Source organism: Monodelphis domestica, chromosome 1, assembly GCF_027887165.1.
Source record: "Monodelphis domestica isolate mMonDom1 chromosome 1, mMonDom1.pri, whole genome shotgun sequence".
In the NCBI taxonomy this organism is placed as follows: Eukaryota; Metazoa; Chordata; class Mammalia; order Didelphimorphia; family Didelphidae; genus Monodelphis; species Monodelphis domestica.
In genome coordinates, this window is record NC_077227.1 from 479,277,473 (window position 1) to 479,299,383 (window position 21,911).

The following is a 21,911-nucleotide window of genomic DNA, read 5'->3' on the forward strand; positions in this document are numbered from 1 at the left end:
GATTATATATGAATATTATTAGCTCTGGGGAGCTGTGTGGTTTGTTAAGACCCAGCCAGCTTGGTTTAACCACTACCCTTCCCTTGATCTCATCCTCAGGGAATTTGCCAAAGAGCGAGAAAGGGTAGAAAATCGCAGGGCCTTCCTGAAGCTCCGCAGGCAGCAGCAGATTGAACGGGAGCTTAATGGTTACTTGGAGTGGATCTTTAAGGCTGGTAAGAAGCTTACTGTCTGGCACCAGGTCAGGAGCTGCCATCTTGGGCTGCAGTGGGATGGTGAAGGAGGGTCAGGAATGGGCTCGTCTAATGGGGTTTGCTCCAGAGTTTAGTGTTGCTATCTCCCCTTCCAGAGGAGGTCTTGTGGGCCAAAAGAGATCAGGGACTACCATCTTGGGCTGTGGTGGGATAGTGAGGGAAGGTCAGGAATGGGCTTGTCTAATGGGGGCCAAAAGGTTTGCTTCAGGGTTCAGTGATGCTGTCTCCCCATCCAGAGGAAGTCATGCTGGCAGAGGAGGACAAGAATGCAGATGAGAAGTCTCCTTTGGATGGTAGGTGGCTTTCTTGTTTATTTTCCTCTATCCCAAGGGACCCCAAGATGTCTGTTCCCACAATTGTGGTATTCTCAACTCCCTCCCTTTATAGATGGGAAAACTGAGCCCAAGAAAGGTCAAGTGACTAGCCCACTGGCTCTCAGCTAGCAAATAAAAGGACTGTGATTCAAACTCTAAGTCCAGTACTCCAAGGCCAGAAGACTCAGGGCCTGAGATGTGCTCAGTGTTGAAAACTAAGATGCATTCATGAGAAAGAAGTAGGACGTTGAAGCCTGGGGACAAGCTTTGACCCTCAGTCTTGGCCTGTGAGGCTGACAATCTAACCCAGCTTAAGGAAAACTGACTGGCTCATTGTAAACTCTTAAGAGATGCTTCTTGATTGACGTGATGATGGTGTCTAGGGGCCTGGGATGTTCCCCTGCTGTACTGCTCACTGGGCCTGTTTCTCTTATCTCTACTTTGTTTAAAGCAGTGCTGAAGAGGGCAGCCACCAAGAAAAGTAAAAATGACCTGATCCATGCAGAAGAGGGAGACGATCGCTTTGCAGACCTTTGTTCTGTTGGTGAGTTCAGCATCCTTCATGTATGTTGGCAAGAGGAGAGCCCATGGAAATAGCTGTGGCCTGTAGCCAGCCCTGCAGGGTTCAGGCTGACTGCAGCTCACCTTTACTTGACTCAGAGGAATTTCTATGAGATTTGGACCAATATCCCCACGAGGGGAGGGCTTCCTGAAAGCTCACCCTCACTGTAGGACCAGAATGTCAAACAAAATCTCCAGGAAGATCCTGCTTGCCCACAGTGGGCAGCTCAGGGCTCCATTAGGGAGAGGGATGGTCAGCCAAGCAACTGCTCAATATATGTCATTGAGGCCTGATCCTTTAATTGGTCTGTAAGGATAACTTTCAGGGATTGTTCATCTTCCTGGTCACCTGTCCCTGCAATTCAGATAAAGTGAGATAAAAATCAACCCAGTCAGAAATGAATATCACTGGGGTTGATGCCCCACTCTTCCTGAGAGTTTCCCTTCTTTCCAATAGCTGTTCCTTCTTTCATTCAACAAACATAAAGGGCAGCTGGGTAGCTCAGTGGATTGAGAGCCATACCTAGAGATGGGAGGTCCTATGTTCAAATCTAGCCTCAGATACTTTCCAACTGTGTGACCCTGGGCAAGTCACTTAACCCCCATTGCTTAGCCCTTACCACTCTTCTGCCTTGGAACCAATATACAGTTTTTACTCCAAGACAGAAGGTGAGGGTTTAAAAAGAAAAAGGAGAAGATGAGGGAAAACTTTTTTCAACATAGTACCTGGATTGAGCCTTGCAGGTGAAAGTAGGAAAGGAGTCCATTCCAGGAATGGGAAAATAACCTCTGAGAACACCCTGAAGTTCAAGATGAAATATGATATGCCAGATTTGGAGAAGAGTTAGAAGGGCAGCTATGAAATAAGTTTTCAGAAATAGATTGGAACCAGATTTTGAAGAGCCTGAAGTACCAGACTCAGGATTTTGTATTTTGTTCTAGAGGCAATTGGGAGCCACTGCAGATCTCTGAGCAGGGGCGTGATGTAGTCAGACCCATGCTTCAGGCATGGAGAGCCTCTGAAGATTTTTGGTTAGAAGAGTAACATGAACTAATTTTATGCTTCAGGAAAATTATTCCTGCAATGTAATGAAGTATGGATTGGAGGGAGCAGAGAGTGGAGACAGGAAAGATCTGTTGTATAGGAAGTTTTCTCATTAAGTCCAGGTAGGTGGAAATGAAAACCCATAATCAGATGGTGGCTATAAGCAAAAAAGAAGAAACAGATATGAGAGACACTTCACAGGTAGAATCAATAGGACTTGGAAATGATTAGCTGTGCCAAGAGGGAAGATTTGCAGAAAACCAAGGGAGATTATAGCCCCTGGAACATCCCATTCCTTATCTTTCCTGGACTCACCTCTGTTTGCTTCTTCCTCTTGGTTCACCTAAGGCATACTTTTTTTTTTTCAAAAAGAATTTTGAGTTTATTCAGAGAGAGGGTAAAATAAAACAGGACATTGAGCATAGAAAACATTGAGTGACAGGGACTAGAGAGAGGGCATCTATGAATAGAATGCCAAGGCCTGGAGTCAGGAAGACTTGAGTTCAAATCCAACCTCAGACAATTACTGACTGTGTGACTCTGGGCAAGTCATTTAATCCTGTTTGCCTCAGTTTATTTTAAAATGAGCTGGAGAAGAAAATGGCAAACCCAGCCAAGAAAATCCCAAAAAGGATCATGAAGAGATGGACCAGATTGAAAAGCAACAAGAGACTAGAGTTCCTGAGTCCATCACAAAGGCTGGAATATCTATCTCTTAAGGAGTTTCCAAATGTGACTTCAATCCTGTATAGTCCACAGTTTCAAGCCAGACTTTACTCATGGGGAAAATTCTGGCCTTTTACTTCTTGCTCCAAGGAGACTTCAGACCTGTCCTTGCCACAAATTCTGGGGATGGGCTAAGCAGGAAGATGCTCCTGCCAGTGCCCAGAACCAATCCCTTTACTTTTCTCCTTTCAAAGTTGGAACCTCCTACCATGTTTGAAGATGTTATGTAGCATTAGATCTCATAAGCAGGGCTTAAAACACCAAGAAGCAAAATAGTTTAGGATCCAGGAGTTTGGAATAGGCACCAGGAAGATCAAAGCTGGTCTCAGATACTTACTAGTGATGTGACCTTGGGTGAGGCAATTAACTTCTGAGACTCAGTTTCCTCATCTATGAAATGAACTGGAGAAAGAAATGGTAAACCACTCCAGTATCTTTGCCAAGAAAACCCCTAATGGGGTCACGAAGAGTGAGACATGACTGAAAAATGACTGAACAACAACAAGCAAAATGAAGGTCTGGCTCTCAAGAGGCCCCCAAGGTCTCTACCAATTTTATGACAGGTCTAACGTACATTTCAAACCTGACCAAATGCCAGGCCCACTCCCTCATCCATGCTTCCTATCCTACAATTTTATAACCTCACAAATCCTTTACATGTCATTAATATTATGTACATAGTTCCCACTAATGGTAAGGAAAAGTCATCTCATCATAAATTGCTAATCGTTGGGCAGAGTTGCCTTGGTCACGTCTTTCTTATATAAACAGTTTGTCTTTCCATTAGGTGTGGTCAACCAAGGCAAAGATTAGAGCACCTGTTCACTCAGTTTTTGCTTTTTCTATAAAAATCATAACTTTTTATTGAAACAGCTAAGCATAATTTTTTTCAGTTTTAATATAAGCATAAACATTATGGTTTAAATAAATTATAATTCAGAACAAGGTTTAAATGATTAGAAACCCCTAAGTCAAATAGGTATTTGTGCTTCGTGGTTCATGGTTCATGGAATCCAAGTTTTCATCTCAGGCTTTTAGAGGACGCTTTCTAACTCTAACAACCCCTGTCTTGAGAGTTTTAGCAGAAAGCTTTGCCAAAGTGGATGCCCATCTCTGGTTCAGTGCCAGTGCTTTAGGGATTCAAAGCAGCTCAGTGTCAAAGGGCCAGGTAGATTTTGTTTTATTACAGGTTTAAATTCTTTTCGTTGGCACATCCATTTCCTGTTTCCAGCCTTTTGAGGAAAGGTCCTCCAGCTGCTCTTCCAAGTTCCCCATTCTCAGTTTGTTTCTTTTTTCCTGACGGCCAGCCATAAAGAGATAAAAACAGTGTGATGCCACTGCTGTGTGTGAAAGCCTCTGATTGTCTGTCTTTGATTGGAATGGAGTAATTTTCCACTCTTCTTCTGACTGGGTTGCTTCAAGTTCTCCCCCCACCCAACTTCCTCTCAGCACTGAATTTGCATATGGTGCATAAGTTTGCTCATTAAACAGCCATTTGGCAACTTAGCCTAGGGATTTCTGACTTGAGCTCCAGAGCTCCTCCTGGCTTAGCAACAGCACTTTTCTGGTGCAGCCAAAGGTGCTGAGGGGAGGGAAGGCATTTAGGTAGAGGACTGGAGAACTGTAAAAAGACATGAAAGCAATGCAGGATGAGCAAATGATGCAGAGGCAACAGGAAGCACTTAGCTGGATGAAGGAGAGACTAGAAAACAAGGTTGGTAGAGCTTTAAATGTCAGACCAAGAAGTTTGGACTTTATCCTGTAGGTAGTTGAGAGCCACAAAACATTCTGGATTAGAAGAGTGACATGGTCCAGGATGGACTTTATGAAAATTATTCTGGAAATCTATTCTTTATGGCTAGAGGGGAGAGGTAGCTGTCCAGATTCAAGGCTGTTATACTAGTCCAAGTAAAAAATGAGGAGGAAGAGACTGGGGGAGGGGCTGGGGGAATAGAAAGTTGAAGATGAGAAGACAGCTTGAAGCTTGGATATGGCTCTTGAGTCTCAATCACTCAGGTGTATTGGCATGAGAAGGTAGTGAAATGTATGTGGCTTCAGATGGATGTCCATGTCAACTGAAATGTATTGAATAAGAATAAACTCTTATAGGGGGCAGCTGGGTGGCTCAGAGGATTGAGAGCCAGGCCCAGAGATGGGAGGTCCTAGGTTCAAATATGGCCTCAGACACTTCCTAGCTGTGTGACCCTGGGCAAGTCATTTGACCCCCATTGCCTAGCCCTTACCACTCTTCTGCTTTAGAACCAATACACAATAGTGATTCTAAGACAGAAGGTAAGGGTTTTTTTATTTTATTTTATTTGGTCATTTCCAAACATTATTCATTGGAAACAAAGATCATTTTCTTTTCTTCTCTCCCCTCCCTCCCACCACCTCTCCCATAGCCCACGCGCAATTCCACTGGGTATCACATGTGTTCTTGATTCAAACCCATTTCCATGTTGTTGGTATTTGCATTAGAGTGTTCATTTAGAGTCTCTCCTCAGTCATATCCCCTCAACTGCTGTAGTCAGGCAGTTGCTTTTCCTCGGTGTTTCTACTCCCACAGTTTGTCCTCTGCTTGTGGATAGTGTTTTTTCTCCTAGATCCCTGCAGATTGTTCAGGGACATTGCATTGCCACTAATGGAGAAGTCCATTACGTTCGATTGTACCACAGTGTGTCAGTCTCTGTGTACAATGTTTTCCTGGTTCTGCTCCTCTCACTCTGCATCACTTCCTGGAGGTTGTTCCAGTCTCCATGGAACTCCATGGAACTTCTCCACTTTATTATTCCTTTTAGCACAATAGTATTCCATCACCAACATATACCACAATTTGCTCAGCCATTCCCCAATTGATGGGCATCCCCTCGTTTTCCAATTTTTGGCCACCACAAAAAGTGCAGCTATGAATATTCTTGTACAAGTCTTTTTCCTTATTATCTCTTTGGGGGTACAAGCCCAGTAGTACTATGGCTGGATCAAAGGGCAGACAGTCTTTTATCGCCCAGAAGGTAAGGGTTTTTATAAAAATAAAATAAAATAATAAACTCCTATAGGGGGCAGCTAGATGACTCAGTGGATTGAGAGCCAGACCTAGAGACCGGAGATCCTGGGTTCAGATATTTCCTAGCTGTGTGACCCTGGGCAAGTCACTTAACCCCCATTGCCTAGCCCTTACCACTCTTCTGCCTTGGAACCAGTACAAAGTATTGATTTTAAGATGGAAGGTAAGGGTTTAAATAAAATATCAATAAAAAAGAATAAACTCCTATATGTGTATAACCCAGTGGAATTACTTTTCAACTCTGGGAGGGGGGAGGGAAGAGGGGAAGGAGACAACAAGAATCATGTAACCAGGGAAAAAATTAAAAAGAAAAAGAATAAACTCCTAGAATGTGAGAACTGAAGGGGCCTTAGAACACAGAAGATGAACACCAGAAGGGACCTTAGAACGCAGGCTGTCATAATTACATTTGAACCCAAAACATAGAGAGCCGAAACTTCAAGAGACCTTAGAACTTGGCCCATTGGAACTGAACAAGTGTCACTGAGGGAAGGGACCTTAAAACACAGCCTTTCAGAGACAGAAGAGATCCTTGGAACATAAAGTATCACATCTGCAAGAGGCCTTAGAACATAACCTGTTTAGAAGAGACTTTAGAACATAACCTGTCAGAGACAGAAGAGACTGTAGAACACAGCCCATAAGAATTGGATGAGACCAAAGAACAGCCCATCAGTCCTGGAAGAAGCCTTAGAACATTAAATGTCACAGCTGGAAAAGACTTTAGAATGTAGCCCATCAGAGATGTTAGAGATGCATAGAACATAAAGTGTCAGAGCTGAAAGAGACCCTAAAACCCTGTTGGCCCAGAAGGGTCCTTAGAATTTAGTGTCACAGTTGCAAGAAATCTTAGACTCTAATGTAACAGCTGCAAGAGATCTTAGAACATATCCCAACTGGAAGAGATCTTAGAACATAGCCTGTCAGAGATAGAAGACCTTAGACTATCATCCCATAGCTAGAAGGGACCTTAGAAAATGGCCCATTAGAACTGGGAGAGACCTTAGAATATCAAATATTATAGCTGGTAGGGTCATTGGAATTGTCAGAGACAGAAAAAACTTTAGAACATAGCCCATCAGAGCTGAAAGAAGGAATAGACTAAAGAGGGGTGCAGGGGTAGGTAATAATTGCCTGGGGATGCACGCTGACTGTCCCATGGCTTCTTCTGTGTCCAGGTTCTCCATTTGCTCGAGCTAGTCTGAAGAGTGGGAAAAATGACAGCTCTTCCTATTTCCGGAGGAAAGAGAAGATGTTTCGCTTCTTCATCCGCCGCATGGTGAAAGCCCAGACTTTCTACTGGATTGTCCTCTGTGTTGTGGCTCTGAACACGCTGTGTGTGGCTATGGTTCACTATCACCAGCCCCAGAGGCTCACCAACGCACTGTGTATGTATGGGGCTCTGCACCCCCATTCTTCCCCTTCTACTTCTTGGACCCCTTTTCTGAATTTGTCACCTACTTGTCTCTCCTCATTCTTTTCTTTCCTGGTTCTTCTGGTCTGTTTCCTTCTCCCTCCTTGCTTTCTCTCTTTCTGAGTTCCCTCTAGTCTAAGCTTTAATTGTTACGATTAAATTGATCTGGCTGGGGAGAACAAAGTGGGGTTCCAACTGTCAGAGAAGAGGTTATGTTCCCTGCATCCTTAAAATCCCGTGTGCTCTCTTCTACCCCAGAGATCCCAGATCAAAATAGGTACAGGAATCCAGTCCTAGGCAGGCAATTTCTAGGTCAAGAAGCTAGAAATGCTCTAGAGAGGCCCTGGTCTCTGGTCAGCACATGCCTTAGCTGGTCTCTGAACTCCTTTAGGGCAAGGGTGAGTGGGAGCTAGGCTGGAAGTAGACCTCAGGCGTCATCCCAGCTCATGGTTGAGAGGATTTGATTGAAGAGGGCGCCTTCAGCAGGAGGGAGGGGGTCTTTCTTTCATAGTGGCCTCAGCCTTCCTGCTATAGGGTCTTCCCAGGATGCAGATTCCAGGTGGTGACCCTTTGGTTCCAGGCCAATGGGAGCAATGAGGGGGAGCCTGGGGGTAGTAAGGGGAGGGGAAGGGGGAGAGGCAGTTATCTGAGGGTGCCCTATCTTCAGGTCTTCCTAGGGGAGTACATATTCCTCTTGTCCATCTCTTTTTCTCAAGGCCTGAGTCAGAGTGGGAGTAGGATCAGTAATTACATGGGCCCTGACCCTTTCTTCCTCTGGTCCTTGAAATCCTGTCCTGGGAGCAGATTCTGAAACTTCACGATACTTTCCCCTGCCGGGAGTTATGATTTTCAGTTCTTCCTAGTAACCATCATCATTGCCATCATCATTACTACCATCATCATCATCATTTATTCATAGGGTCATGGTTTTATATCTGAAAGAGACCTTCATGGTCAGTTATCTCTTCTAGCTCTTGCATTTTGCAGATGAGGAAACTGAGGCCTAGAGAGTTTAAGTTGGTTGTCCAAGGGGTAACATATAAATAATGGATTCAGGGGGCAGCAGGATGGCTCAGTGGATTAAGAACCAGGCCTAGAGACCAGAGATCCTTGGTTCAAATATGGCCTCAGACACTTCCTAGCTGTGTGACCCTGGGCAAGTCACTTGACCCCCATTGCCTAGCCCTTACCACAACAAAGTATTGGTTCTAAGGCAGAAGAAGGTAAGGTTTAAAAAAAATAATGGATTCACATAGCAGAAAAGTGACTGGGTTCAAACTCAGTTCCTCTAACTCCCAACTATATACCACATTATTCTGGAGCTACATTTATGCTGAGAAGGAAGAAGTTGGGACTGAAGCTATACCTGTTTCTCATTAGGCCAGCGATTCTTGAACTTCTTGGTTTTAGGACCTCTTGACACTCTTAAAAATGACTTAGGATACCCCCAAGGAGCTTTTAGTTATGTGGGTTAAATCTATGGATATTTGCCACAATGGAAATGAAAACTGATAAATATTTATTTTTAATTCACTAAAAAATAATAAACACAATAAACAGCAAATAACATTAAAAAACTATATTTTCCAAAACAAAAAAAAATTTCGTGAGAAGAGTGGCATTACTTTACATATTTTTGCAAGTTGCTTTAATGTATCTGACTTAGCAGAAGACAATTTAGATTCCTCTATCTGGTTCTGCATATTAACTGCTAGGATCTATTCTTTTGGTTGAAGCATATGAAGAAAATTGGGTCTCACACAGAGAAGAAATTGGAAAAGGGAATAAAATAAATAATAGGGTATTTTAGGGAGAAGTATTATAATAGGCAAAGAATGTACTAGCCTATTTATGAGGACAGTTTTGGCCTTGGGAGCCCCTTGTATGGGTCCAGGCCCTCCCAAGGGGTGAGGACCACCCCTTTGAGACATGCTGCTCTAATACAAAGAGAAATGGATGTTTGCCTTTGAGTTGAAATGGTAAAAATGGTCAATATTAAAGCCTGAGTCAATATAGGATCAGCAAGTTTTAGGACTGGCTGTAAGAGAGATAGGAAAGTCTATCCAATGGTGGAGTCAGACAATTTGGAAAGGTACCTAATTAGGGTAGAAAGAGGAAGATATTAGGCAATAGGTAGACCATTGAGAGGCAGGCAGTGGGCATTAGGGAGATCCGGTGGTAGATGTGGGACTGGGTAAAAGTTTGGCATCAGAGAGTCCTGTGTCAGGTAATGAGATCCCAGCTGTGGCCTTTGGGCATGACTGGCTTCTGGGAAGACTGGTCACAATCGATCAAAGGTCTCCATCCTGGAGGAACTGGAGTCTTAGTGGGCTCCTGTGGGAGGGTCCTGGAAATGAGATGTAAGATGGTGACCCATTTACTGGAAATGGTTGTAAGACAAAGGCTTGGTCTAGGGAAATGAGGCACGAGTCCAATGACTAGGACCAGAGTGCACAGTTGGAGCAGGCCCAGCCAGGTTTTTCCTTATATTCCCCTGCCTTTGTACTGGCTTGTTCCTTGTTCTGGGCTGAGCCTGGGGACTGTCCAGGAGGCGGGGTAGGAGGAGAATTGGGGGGAGGATTGGTAAATGGACCCAGCTGGGGGACTGGAGGGATGTGGGGACAGTGAGCCAGGATGGTCATTAGAGAAATAATAGGCTATTGTGCAGAGGCAATTAGAAATCATAAATTTAGAACTTCTTCTAGCTATTCAGTTTCTGGAAATTTCTCAGCTTATAAAAGAAAAAAAAAGACTTTAGATTTCAAGCCCTGTTGGGGAATTTCAATAGCCTGGTTACGGTTCCTGGCTAAACTGTGAACAACTATTGCCTATGGCGGGGGGTCCTGTGAGGGCAGGGGGCAGTTTACCAGGTGCTTAACTCACCCATCTCAAAATTCTTTTTCAATTGGAGGAACACTTATAAAGCACTGGCATCTGTGGAGACTTATGCTTGGTGGGAGGAGATAAAGCATTCAGGTCAAAACCACCGGTCCCTGCCCTCAAGGAGAGAGTGTAGAACACATTGGAATGGCTATAAAACAAAATGGAGCATGATGGAGGTGTGAGGCGGGTATAAAGCAAACACTTTCTCCATGATACCTCTTTAGATATGAAGTCTGATGGAGAGGGCAGTGTCTAAGATGACACCAGTTTTGAAAATGGGCATCAGGCTGGGTGTTGGAGTCACAGGAGGGGATAGTTAAGCCAGAAGGAGGAGGAGGAGGTTGGGGGGGGGATAATAAGCTCAGTTTTGGACATGTTGAATTGGATATGTCATTCTTTTATTTTTATTTGTTTATTTTTTAAATGGAATGCTTTGTGGAGAGAGAAATGGGGGGGGCACTGTCTTAAGCCATTGACCCAAGACAGAAATGCCTATTGCCCCCCCCCCCCCAAGGATTTACAGAGAAAATGTGGGGCATTGCCTCAAGTCATTGACCTAAGACAACTGCCTGGTTTTCTTTCTTTCTTTCTTTCTTTCTTTCTTTCTTTCTTTCTTTCTTTCTTTCTTTCTTTCTTTCTTTCTTTCTTTCTTTCTTTCTTTCTTTCTTTCTTTCTTTCTTTCTTTCTTTCTTTCTTTCTTTCTTTCTTTCTTTCTTTCTTTCTTTCTTTCTTTCTTTCTCTCTCTCTTTCTTTCTCTCTTTCTTTCTTTCTCTCTCTCTCTCTCTCTTTCTTTCTTTCTTTCTTTCTTTCTTTCTTTCTTTCTTTCTTTCTTTCTTTCTCTCTTTCTTTCTCTCTTTCTTTCTTTCTCCCTCTCTCTTTCTCTCTCTCTCTCTCTCTCTCTCTCTTTCTTTCTTTCTTTTTTTTTTAATATGGAACACCACACATTTGCGTGTCATCCTTACACAGGGGCCATGCTAATCTTCTCTGTATCATTCCAATTTTAGTATATGTGCTACTGAAGCAAGCACGCCACATCATTCTTTAGAGCCTACCATTTGGTAACAGTGGATAGAGTGTTAGGTCTGGAGTCAGGAAACCTAAGTTCAAATCTGATCTCACACTTATTAGCTTTGTATGTGACCCTGGATGAGTCACTTAACCTCTGTTTGCTTCTATTTCTTCAACTGTAAAATGGGGATAATAACAGTAAGTACCTCCCAGGGGTATGGTGAGTGTAAAATAATTATTATGTTCTATAGATTAGTGGAGACGTAGTCTGGGACTGAGAAGAGATCTCAGTGTTAGAGGGAGAGGTAGAGGGTGAGTCATTTGTATGGGGAAATAACTGAGACCATGGGAATGAAGAAGACAGATCATCAAGAGAGAAAAGGTATCGAGGAAAACTAGGAACAATTGGATCTGAGCCTACCTAACAGAGTACCAAGAAGTGTGAGGATTTATTTTTCTTATTTTTCATCTACTGTATTTTTCCTATCTGCATCCTGGATTACAGGCTCCAGTCAGTCTGCTGACCATCACGTCTCCTTTACTTTAGGAACCCCAAGGAATTGCATTCCCCCCACCCCAAACATGGTTAATAGGCAGAGGAGACAATGATTCTCTTCCTGCCTATGTGATCCCATTACTTACAAGGTGGGAGAAGGCTTGAGAGTTTGAGGAGCCACAACCCCATGAGCTATTTACTGATTAGAAATGTCTTGGGATGTCAAAGAAGGAGCTGAATAATGAGCTCCCAAAATTGTATTTAGGGAACTGGGCCAGGGGAGTCAGGGTCTTTTGATTGTTGAGAGAATCATTTGACCAGATTAGGCTGTATTCTTGATGGGTCAATTAGTAGATTAATTAAAAATCCAGAAATACTGCCTCTCAAAAATGTCATTCGTCGAAGTTGGGGTGGGTGGTGAGCATTATGCAATGATGCAGAGAAGTCAGCAAGGAGGAAGACTGAGAAAAGGCCTTTGGATTGGGTGATTTGGGGGCAGCAGTTTCAATGGAATGGTGGGGACCAGATGAGCAAGGGCTGAAGAAAGAAACAGGAAAGTAGCGATGTTGGCTACATAAGGACAACTTCAAGGATCTTGGCTTTGAAGGAGAAACAAGAAAGAGATCGTGGCTGTAGGAGGGGAGGTTGGGCCAACATGACTTGTCCAGTTGCAGTGATAAAGGAGGAGACTGAAGCTGTGAACAAAGCAGCAGGGCAGCTAATTAGTGGGATAGTTCTGAAATTTCTACTCTTGACAGGGGAGAGAGGCCAATCTTGATTCATTAACTTCTTTTTTTAAACCCTTATCTTCTACCTTAGAATCAATACTGTGTATTGAATCCAAGGCAGAAGAGTGGTAAGGGCTAGACAAAGGGGTTTAAGGAATTTGCCCAGGGTCACACAGCTAGGAAGTGTCTGAGGCTAGATTTGAACCCAGGACCTCCCATCTCAATCCACTTAGCAGTCCAGCTGCCCCCGATTCATTAACTTTTAAAAAGCATTTTAAATTGATATCTTTTGTTTTTACATCAGTTTCATTTCCAGATGTATCCCTCCCCCTCTTCCTCCTGCAAGCCTGCTCTTGTAACAAAGAATAAAAAAGAAAGAAGGGGGAAAAAAGGCAGTTTAGCAAAACGAACCAACCCCTCAATAGCAGCAGACAATGCTTACAATGTTCCACGTCCCTCCAATCCCAGCAGAAGAAGGGAGGGAGGTGTGCTTTCTCATCTGTTCTCCGGGTCCCAGCACGGTCATTATAATTACACAGTGTTCTGTTTCATTTTTTTGTTGTTGTTCTTTCCATTTATATTGTTGTCGGCATTGTGTGTATTGTTTTCCCAATCCTGCTTACTTCACTCATTTAGGTTTCTGGTATTGAAAGTAGAAAATGCCTCTGAATCCTAAAAACTTTTCTGAGAGACTCAATATATCTGTGTCTCCGTCTACATGTGTTCTATTTCTATGCCATCTATATAGGTGGCATAGTGGATAGATTTGTTGGGCTTAGAGTCAGAAAGACTCATTTTCCTAAATTCCAATCTGGTCTGAGACACTTACTAGCTGTAGGATCCTGGATAAATCACTCTACCCTGTTTGCCTCACTTTCCTCATCTGTAAAATGAGCTGGAGTAGGAAATGGCAAACCATTCCAGTCTCTTTGCCAAGAAAATCCCAAGTAGGGTCATGAAAAGCTAGAAATGGCTTAAATGACTCAAAAACATATCTCTATCTATGGTTACATCATCTATCTCTATTTCTGTCTTAGATGTAGGGACTGGACCCAGAATCTGATTGTTATAACAACCTCCCAGAGGAAAAAATTCCTTTCCTCAATCCAAAATGGTGCCTTCTTTGGACCTTATCATCTTAGACAATTGCTCAGGTCAGAGAGATTGAGTGACTTGCCCAGAGTCGCACAGTCACTATCTTCTCTCTGGGTCTTACATAATATTGATAGGGAATTGTCTCAGGCTGTAAGACTGGAAGCAGCAAAGCAGCAGTTGCTAATCTACATGGGTACGGGGAGTTTCCTCATTGGGATTTCCTGTAAGAATGAAATCATGGGCCCTCCCCCCCTTCAAAAAATGCCTTTTAGGGGGCAGCTGGGTGGCTCAATGGATTGAGAGCCAGGCCCAGAGATGGGAGGTCCTGGCTTCAAATCTCACTGTAGACACTTCCTAGCTGTGTGACTCTGGGCAAGTCATTTAACCCCCATTGCCTACCCCTTATTGATCTTCTGCCTTGGAAGTCAATTCACATTATTGATTCTAAGATGGAACGTAAGAATTTTTTCTTTTTTAAAGTCCACTATGAGCCAAGAACTAGGTAAGTCCTGGGTTAAAAAACAAAACAAAACGGAATAAAGCAATTCTTGATTGCAAAGAGCTTATATTATAATGGGAGAGACAAGAGAAACATAAAAATCTATACAGTGTCAATACAGCTTTTAATAGATATCCTTGGGCAGTTGAGTATACACTTCCTAGCTTTGTAACCTTGAATGAGTCACAACCCCAAATGCCAAGCCTTTCCTACTCTTTTGCTTTGGAACCTATATGTAGCATTGATTCTAAGATGGGATTAACAAGATAGCCTTGGCCAGAGCCTTCTGAGATTGCCACCTGCCCAATTAGATAAGACTTTCTGGTCTTTGGGCTCCCCTCTCCTGCTTTAAAAAAAACATTGCAAAAAACAACCCTTATCCTCTTTCTTAGAGCTCATGCGAAGTTTCCATTCTAAGGCAGAAGAGTGATAAGGGCTAGGCAACTGGAATCAAGTGGCTAAAGTCACAGGGCTGGGAAGTGTCTGAAGCCACATTTGAACCTGAAATCTCTCATCTCCAGGTCTGGCTCTCTATCCAATGAGCCCCTGAGCTGCCCTTAAAATATAGCTTTAATAGCTTAATATCATATGAAGGCTTTTGGGTCATCCTGTGAAAGTTGATGCATACATAGATGTTTATATGTTTATTTGTACATATACATATGTGCATACACACACATCTGTACCAAGAGATCTCTTGCCTTGCCTTAAAAATGGCACTTAAAAATAAATTAAAATTATTATATTATATGTTTATAATATAATCATATATAAAAATCACATAATTTAATACATAATGAAACAATATAATAAATATATAATACAATATATAATATATGGCAAATATATTATATATTATGTCATGAATAATGAATACATAATAACCTATAAAATTAAAAATAAAAAAATTTTAAATTAAAAGGATACTTTCCCTGCAAGGCATCAAGGATGGCTGCTCCCAAGTTTCAGCCGGTGTGTGAGGCCAGTCAAGCATAAACTAAGATTGCTGTAAGCCAGTCTGTACTCCAGGCTGTGGGTCTTTAAAGACACAGCCAACTTCCAATCAGCTGGCTTTTAGAGCTAGGCACCATGCTGGCACTCATGTCTCTGGCTGAATGACTTCTCCAGGCTATTGTGGAGCTCAGCTTTTATAATGTGTTAGAACCTATGACTATTCCTGATTGGTCTGGTATGTGCCAGAGGTAGGTCTTAGACCCAGGCCACCTTATTCTGAGGTCAACTCTCAGTCCCTATTGTCAAGATGCCGCTGTCCTCCCCCTCATGACATCTCTGAATGCTGCCTGTTGGGATTTTGCCTTCTCTGGTCCAGCTCCAGAGTCAGGGTTTGAGTGCAGCTCTTTTCCTGATGGCCCTTTAAAGAAACCTAAAATACTGTCCAGTTTTTGCTCCTACTGACCACATAGGACCAAATAGTGGCACGATAACTAGAAAAAAAGTCCAGAGATGCAAAGTCACAGAACTGAGTCCTACTTTTGGGTTGATTTCTGGATGGGGAGAGGTTTGTAGAGATTGCTTCCTGGCTTCATTTTTTTTCTTACTGAGTGTCAGTCTTGTTTTTCTGCACGTCTAGGAGAGAACCAGCCCTCTTTTCTTTCTTGTGAGCCAGTTTACAGTACCCTGGCATCTCTCATGTGCCCTTTGTATCACCCTTGCCTTCAAGAATGAGTTCATTCTCTGCCTTTAGACTCTGGGGAAGACATACTATAATATAAAATTCTCTTGCTTGGATCATAATGTAAGGTCTTTGCTAGGAGCATGACTCAGATCAGACTCAACTATTTCAAAGAATAACCCCTTTTCCCTCTTTTTTTGGAGCTTTTTAATATAATTTTATTTTAAAAATATTTTTCCATGGTTACATGATTCTTGTTCTCTCTCTCCTTTCTTCCCTCCCTGCTCCCAGAACTGACAATCAACTCCACTGGGTTACATATGTATTATCACTTAAAACCTGTTTTTCCAAAGAATAACCCTTCCTTGACTCTCTTCCCAGGTCATTGCCTGAACTAGACCAGTTCTTGGACCATAAGCAGTAAGAGCCTGGACAGTCCATTGAGGGTTTTACTAGGTGATAGTGTTTACACAGAAATCTTATGCACTTTGATTGGGCCATCTTGTGCCGTGGCAATATGGGAGACTGTTTCATAGGGCACTGTGGTTAGGAGACCTAGTTTTAGAGGTTGAGGCTGAGATGGTGGGAAGAGACTAGAACTGAGCCTTTGAGAAATTCTCCCATGCCTGGAAACACTCCCCAAAGACCCAGTTACGCTGTGAGTCTGCAGGGAAGTCAGTTACGGTGTTTTCTCTTAATTCTCCTAGGAGCTGCTTGCTTGTAAAAGCAGGCATGGATTTTTCCCTTCTGGTTTATTTTCGTTGAAATGTCAAGGCCAGTGAATTTTTATTTTCTGCCTTCCTCTTTGCTCTCTTTCCTGATTTTTCCTGATCCTGATTTTCTGTCTATCTCTTTTCTTTCACACACCTAAAATGAACCTTAGCAAGCTCTTAGGTTCACAAAGAATGATGAAAGCGTCCTACCTTTCCCATAGCTAGTTCATCTTTTGTCTGTCTTGGTGATCCATATTTTCTCAAGCAGCTCTTGAATTAAGGGAAATCAGTCAGTCAATCAATAGGCATTTATTACAAGTGCCTACAATGTACCAGGTCCTATGTTAGAGATACAAAGAGTGAAGCAATCCTTGATTGCAAAGAGCTTACATTATAATGAAGTAGATAAGATGAACATATAAAAATCTACACAGCATAAATACAGCTTTTAAAAAGATATTCTTGGGGAAGCTAGAGACATTTCTTAGCTATGTGACCCCGGGCAAGTCACTTAACCCCAGCTGCCTAGCCCTTGCCCCTCTTCTGCAAAATTTCTCAATGCAGATTGAAGTCTAATTTTTTCACTTCATTTTTCTTATTTTGTTTTTGCAACATCTCTAATACAGAAATATATTTTGCATGATTTCATAGGTATAATTGATATATTTCTTGCCTTCTCAATGGTGGGGAGAGGTGCAGGCAGGAGAGAAGTCAGAATAAAAATTTTTTAATAAATGTTAAAAATATATAATAATTTTAACATTTTTATAATGGTTAACACACACAGAAACACAGACACACAGAAACTCTCTGTGACTATTGTTGATCAACCTAACCTGGTGATTTAGTCAGAAAGAGGTCTGAGATTATTCATTCTAAGATGTGGTCAGTTACTTGAGAGTTCATCTTCCAGAGAAAAATTAAAACTCCCCTGTCCTGGGAGACTGAAATCATTGACCTCAACAGTAGGACAGTATATTAGAGACTTGCCCCTGGGGCCAGAGTGATCAGGACTAGCCAGAGATTAGAATATTTGTGCTAGGGACCTGGGGATGGGATGCTGGCCAAAGTCAGCTGAATGCTGAGCAGCGAATGAACCAGAGCTCTTCCATCTTGAGGAATGTGTATAGGCCCTCAGATCATGAGCAGTGAAGATGAAAAGTTTTTCTGGCCTGCCATACTGATGCCATTCATGTGCATGACTGCTAAGATCTATAGAATGCAGTCCTTTTTTTACATATAGGTAGCATATTAGGTTAAAAGAAGAATTTAGAAATTATTATTTCTTTGGTGTTATCTGTTTATAGAAGACGAGGATCTTTTGTTTTTATAGTCTACAATAATTTCACATGTCTTCCTCTCCATGGAACCCTTTTTTTATAACAGAGAAAAACAATTAAATAAAACCAACCAATATGACGAACAAGACTACCATTTCTAACATTCTCACCTCTCCTCCAGAAGAATCAAAGGATCATAGACCTAGACCTGGGAAAGATCTCAGAGGCCATCATCATCTGTCCCCTGGGACCCAAACTGGTCATTGTATTTAATTTTGAGATCAGCATATGGAATGTGAGAAAGACTGACAAGTTATGGATGATTCCAAGGCAGAGAATTTGTGGACTGGTAGTGCCCTTAAAAGAAAAATTTTAAAATTGGAGGAGTATGTGTGTGAAGATAATGACTTTTATCTTGAGCATGTTGAGTTTAATATGCTAATGGGATATTGAGTTGGAGCTAGCTAGCAAGTAGCTGGTGATATAAGGCTGGAATTTAAGAGAGTTTAGGCTAGATATACAGATTTTATTAATTACCATACCACAGTTTATCTAGGCAGTCCCCAATTGATGGGTACCTACTTTATTTTTAGTTTTATGCTACCACACACACAAAATCTCAAACCATATTGTATGAACATTTTGGTACATACATGATCCTTTTTTCTGTGTTTTGACTTCCTTGGGGCCTATGCTCAGAAGTAGAGCTGCTACATCAATGGATGGGTTGAGAGAAAAAGGGTACACTCTATGATATGGCCCAGGACAAGAAAGGGTATGTCTAGCCAAGCCTGATCTCAGTCCTTCGGTCCTTAGGAACAAGAGCAGATAAATGGTCATAGCTTCTGGTAGACCCCAAAGAGAACTGATGGATCCTAAACCCCGTAGTTTAGGTTACAGTGGTTGGCTGGTTCTAGGGTTTGCAACCAAGCCAAGAGCAAGTTCTGCTTGCTGAGGGATATGAGATATAAAAATAATGGGCACTGACCTGGGCGAACAGGTATGAATGAGATCTGGTGAAATGGCCACACACAAAATTTGAGCCCCCATCCTAGCTCATTGCCTACTACTAAATGGAATTGGCTTTCAACTCTTATTCTCTGGACATGGCACCTGGCCCAAAGGCTAGGAATAGGAGACCTCTATGGAGCTACCATGGCCTACTTTGTGATCTAGAGGAGGTTACTGTCTGGCTTTGAGAATTCGTAACACCTGGATGAAAGATAAAAAACTCTGCTATCACATAGATGAGTTCTACTTGTTTTCCCAGATGCTTATCACCAGCATTATGTGAACTGACTGAACATTTCACCTTTCCTCTGAATGTTTGGGGATTGGGTAGACATGGCCAGTGACCTATGATATTCCCATTTTCCACATTTTTTGTATCTTTCCCCACCTCGGGCTTTGCATGTAATGAGCTCTTAATAAGTGTCTGTTGAATTCAATTGAATTGGACTGACTAGGAATGTCATTTGTCAGTCAAGGGGGTGACAGAACTGAGTCGCTACCTGCCTTTAGGGAATGGACAGGGCCAACAACCAAGCCAATAAAGAAAAAGAACTGGCATTGCCTTGAAACATTTTAAAAATAAGATTACATTATTTTTACCAAACTTTTTTCCCTCTATTAAATTGCATTATGAAATGTTTCTGTTTTGGACAGTTCAATTGAATTTTCAGTCTGAATAGATGTTGGGACTCAAGGGACATTTTCAGCTCCTAGACGAGGCTGCGTGTCACAAGATCCTAGACTCATGGCTGGGGCTCAAGGTCATCTAGTCACTTCCATCTAAAGAACCCTCATCCATCTCTAATGTTCTGACATCTATAGAAGTACATTCAATTCAGTTTGATTAAACACATATTCATTGGATACCTGCTATGTGCGAGGCACTATGCTAGACACCAGAGATACAAAGAGTTCAGTCCTCAAAAAGCTTATAGTTTGGGGGCTTCAACATGTATATGGATATATGTATGTATATATGCGTGGTTGAGTCTTGGTGACTCCAGTTAGGGTTTTCTTGGGAAAGACATTAGAGTGGTGCTGTTTCCTTCTCTGGCTCAATTTGTAGTTGAGGAAATGGAGCCAAACAGGGTTAAGTGATGTCTGAGACCAGATTTGAATACATGAAGTTGAGTCTTCTTGATTATAAGCGCACACACACACACACACACACACACACACACACACACACACACACACACCTCAATTATGGGAAAGGGAGGGCTCTAAGAATTGAGGGTCATCAGGAAGGGCTTCCCAAGGAAATGGCACTTGAATTTAGCCCCCAAGGAAGCCAGGGATTCCAAGAGGTGGGGAGCAAGGATGGTCTATGCAAAGGCAGAGAGATAGGGATTATATTTAGTTTGGGGGTAAAAAACAGCAGGCCAATTTGTGAGAAAGGAAATACTATGAAATAAATTTGGAAAGGTAGGTGGAAGTCAGTCAACAAACAATCATTAATTTCCTACTACATGCCAGCCAGCTTGTGGAGGATTTCAAATGCCATATTGAAGAGTTTGCATTATATCCTTGAAGGCAATAGGAAGCGAGTGAATGTTCTGTATAGGGGGATGAATTGGTTAGATTTGCATCTTAGAAATATGCATTTGGCAGCTGGATGGAAGACAGACAACCCAGAGAGAGGAGAAGGGAAAGGAATGTAATTGCAGTCATCCAGGTGAGAGGTGATGAGAGCCTCAGTCAAATTAGCAACCACTTGAAATGGCAAGAAAGAAAAGGCTCCAAGAGATTCATGGAGGTATCACTGGCAAACCTTGGCAGCTGGTAAATATGAGAGGTGAGTGAGTTAAGGTTGACTCTGAAGATAGAAAACTGTGTGAATGGTAGAGGATGGTCAAGCTTTCAATAGAAATAGGAAGGTTTGGATTTTTTGGTTTGGGTGGTGGGGGTGGGGGTGGTAGAAGAATATGGCTCCTCTGGGGCCTGACCCTAGATGTCTTTTTATAGAATGAACTCTCCTGGGAGCCTTGGAACTTCTGGTACCTCCTCTTTGAAAGGATCAACCAATTCCCACCCTAAGGCTTTTTTCTAGTCTCTACTGATAACCTGAATTTCTATTCAACCTTCTCCCATATGTGGTACCCCCTCTCCATGGATAAGTTCTATCACAGTTTTCGATTATCCATTTCTTTTCTAAAAAGTGTTACAGTATAAAGGAAAGAATATTACATTTAGAGTTAAAAGATTTGAGTTCAAATCTGAGTACTGCCACTTATTGAGGAATCTGGGGAAAAACCTTTAATCTCATTGTCCCCATTTAAAAAAATGTGTACATAGGGGTCATGCGACATAACCTTGTTTGCCCCAGTTTCCCCATCTGTAAAATGCAGGGTGTGAACTAAGATGGTCTCTGAAGTGCCTCAGATACTTACTAGCTGTGTGATCCTGGGCAAGTCATTTCACCCTGGTTGCTTGGATTTCCTTGTCTGTAAAATGAGCTGGAGGAGGAAATGGCAAACCATTCCAGAATTTTTGTCCCCCAAATCCTAATGGGGTCCCAAGGATTTGGATGCAATTAAAATGACTGAACAATAACAACAGCAACATGGGAGTGTGTGTGTGTGTGTGTGTGAAATTTCAGCTTTAGCTTTCTAGCTTTAAAAATCAAAAATCTAGTGACAGTCCTTTATATATCAACCACTGCTTTATTATATTCCTCCTTTCTCTCAGTGTTACTTGAAAATCCTGGAAGCCAGCCTGCTAGCTTCATTTGTTTAAGTAGCAAACACTTGAACTACTGTGTGGTCCCATGTGGTACAGGACTCCTCACTTACTAGCTGGACAAATGTGACATTGTGTACCCTTCCTTGGCAGAATGTCCAATGGGAGGAGAGTACAGCAACAAGCAGGATACACAACTGCCTGATTAGGCACAGAGAGGGATGTAGGGGGGCTCTGCTAGGGACTGGGGTGGCCAGGGAAGCTTTCAGAGAGGAGACAGAGCTGGAACTGGGCTTGGGAGGAATTGTAGAGTTGGGAGAGGGGATGGGGGATAGGAGAAAGAGGAGCATGGGACGCAAGGGGAGCAGAGAAAAGAAATAATAGGGACACAAGCAGGAGGGTGGCCTGACTGCTTGGGAAGTTCTGGAACATGGCTTTGGCCCTAATGGAGGGACTGGATTTAATCTTTCTAAAGATACTGTGTCCCACCTTGGAACACCTCCAAGAT

At 42.4% G+C, this 21,911-nt stretch overlaps 1 protein-coding gene and 1 non-coding gene across 2 annotated transcripts in view; one reads left to right on the forward strand and one right to left on the reverse strand.

Annotated features, from left to right (window-relative positions):
- Nucleotides 1-21,911, forward strand: part of CACNA1B (calcium voltage-gated channel subunit alpha1 B) — a 268,165-nt gene that overhangs the window by 89,279 nt on the left and 156,975 nt on the right. Inside the window, 4 exon segments of the mRNA XM_056812766.1 lie at nucleotides 100-215; nucleotides 491-547; nucleotides 1,023-1,112; nucleotides 7,143-7,352. Coding sequence (XP_056668744.1) covers nucleotides 100-215; nucleotides 491-547; nucleotides 1,023-1,112; nucleotides 7,143-7,352 — 473 coding nt within the window.
- On the reverse strand, nucleotides 11,185-11,289 carry LOC130456585 (U6 spliceosomal RNA). Its single transcript, XR_008915656.1, has one exon. It is a non-coding gene; the product is annotated as a U6 spliceosomal RNA (small nuclear RNA).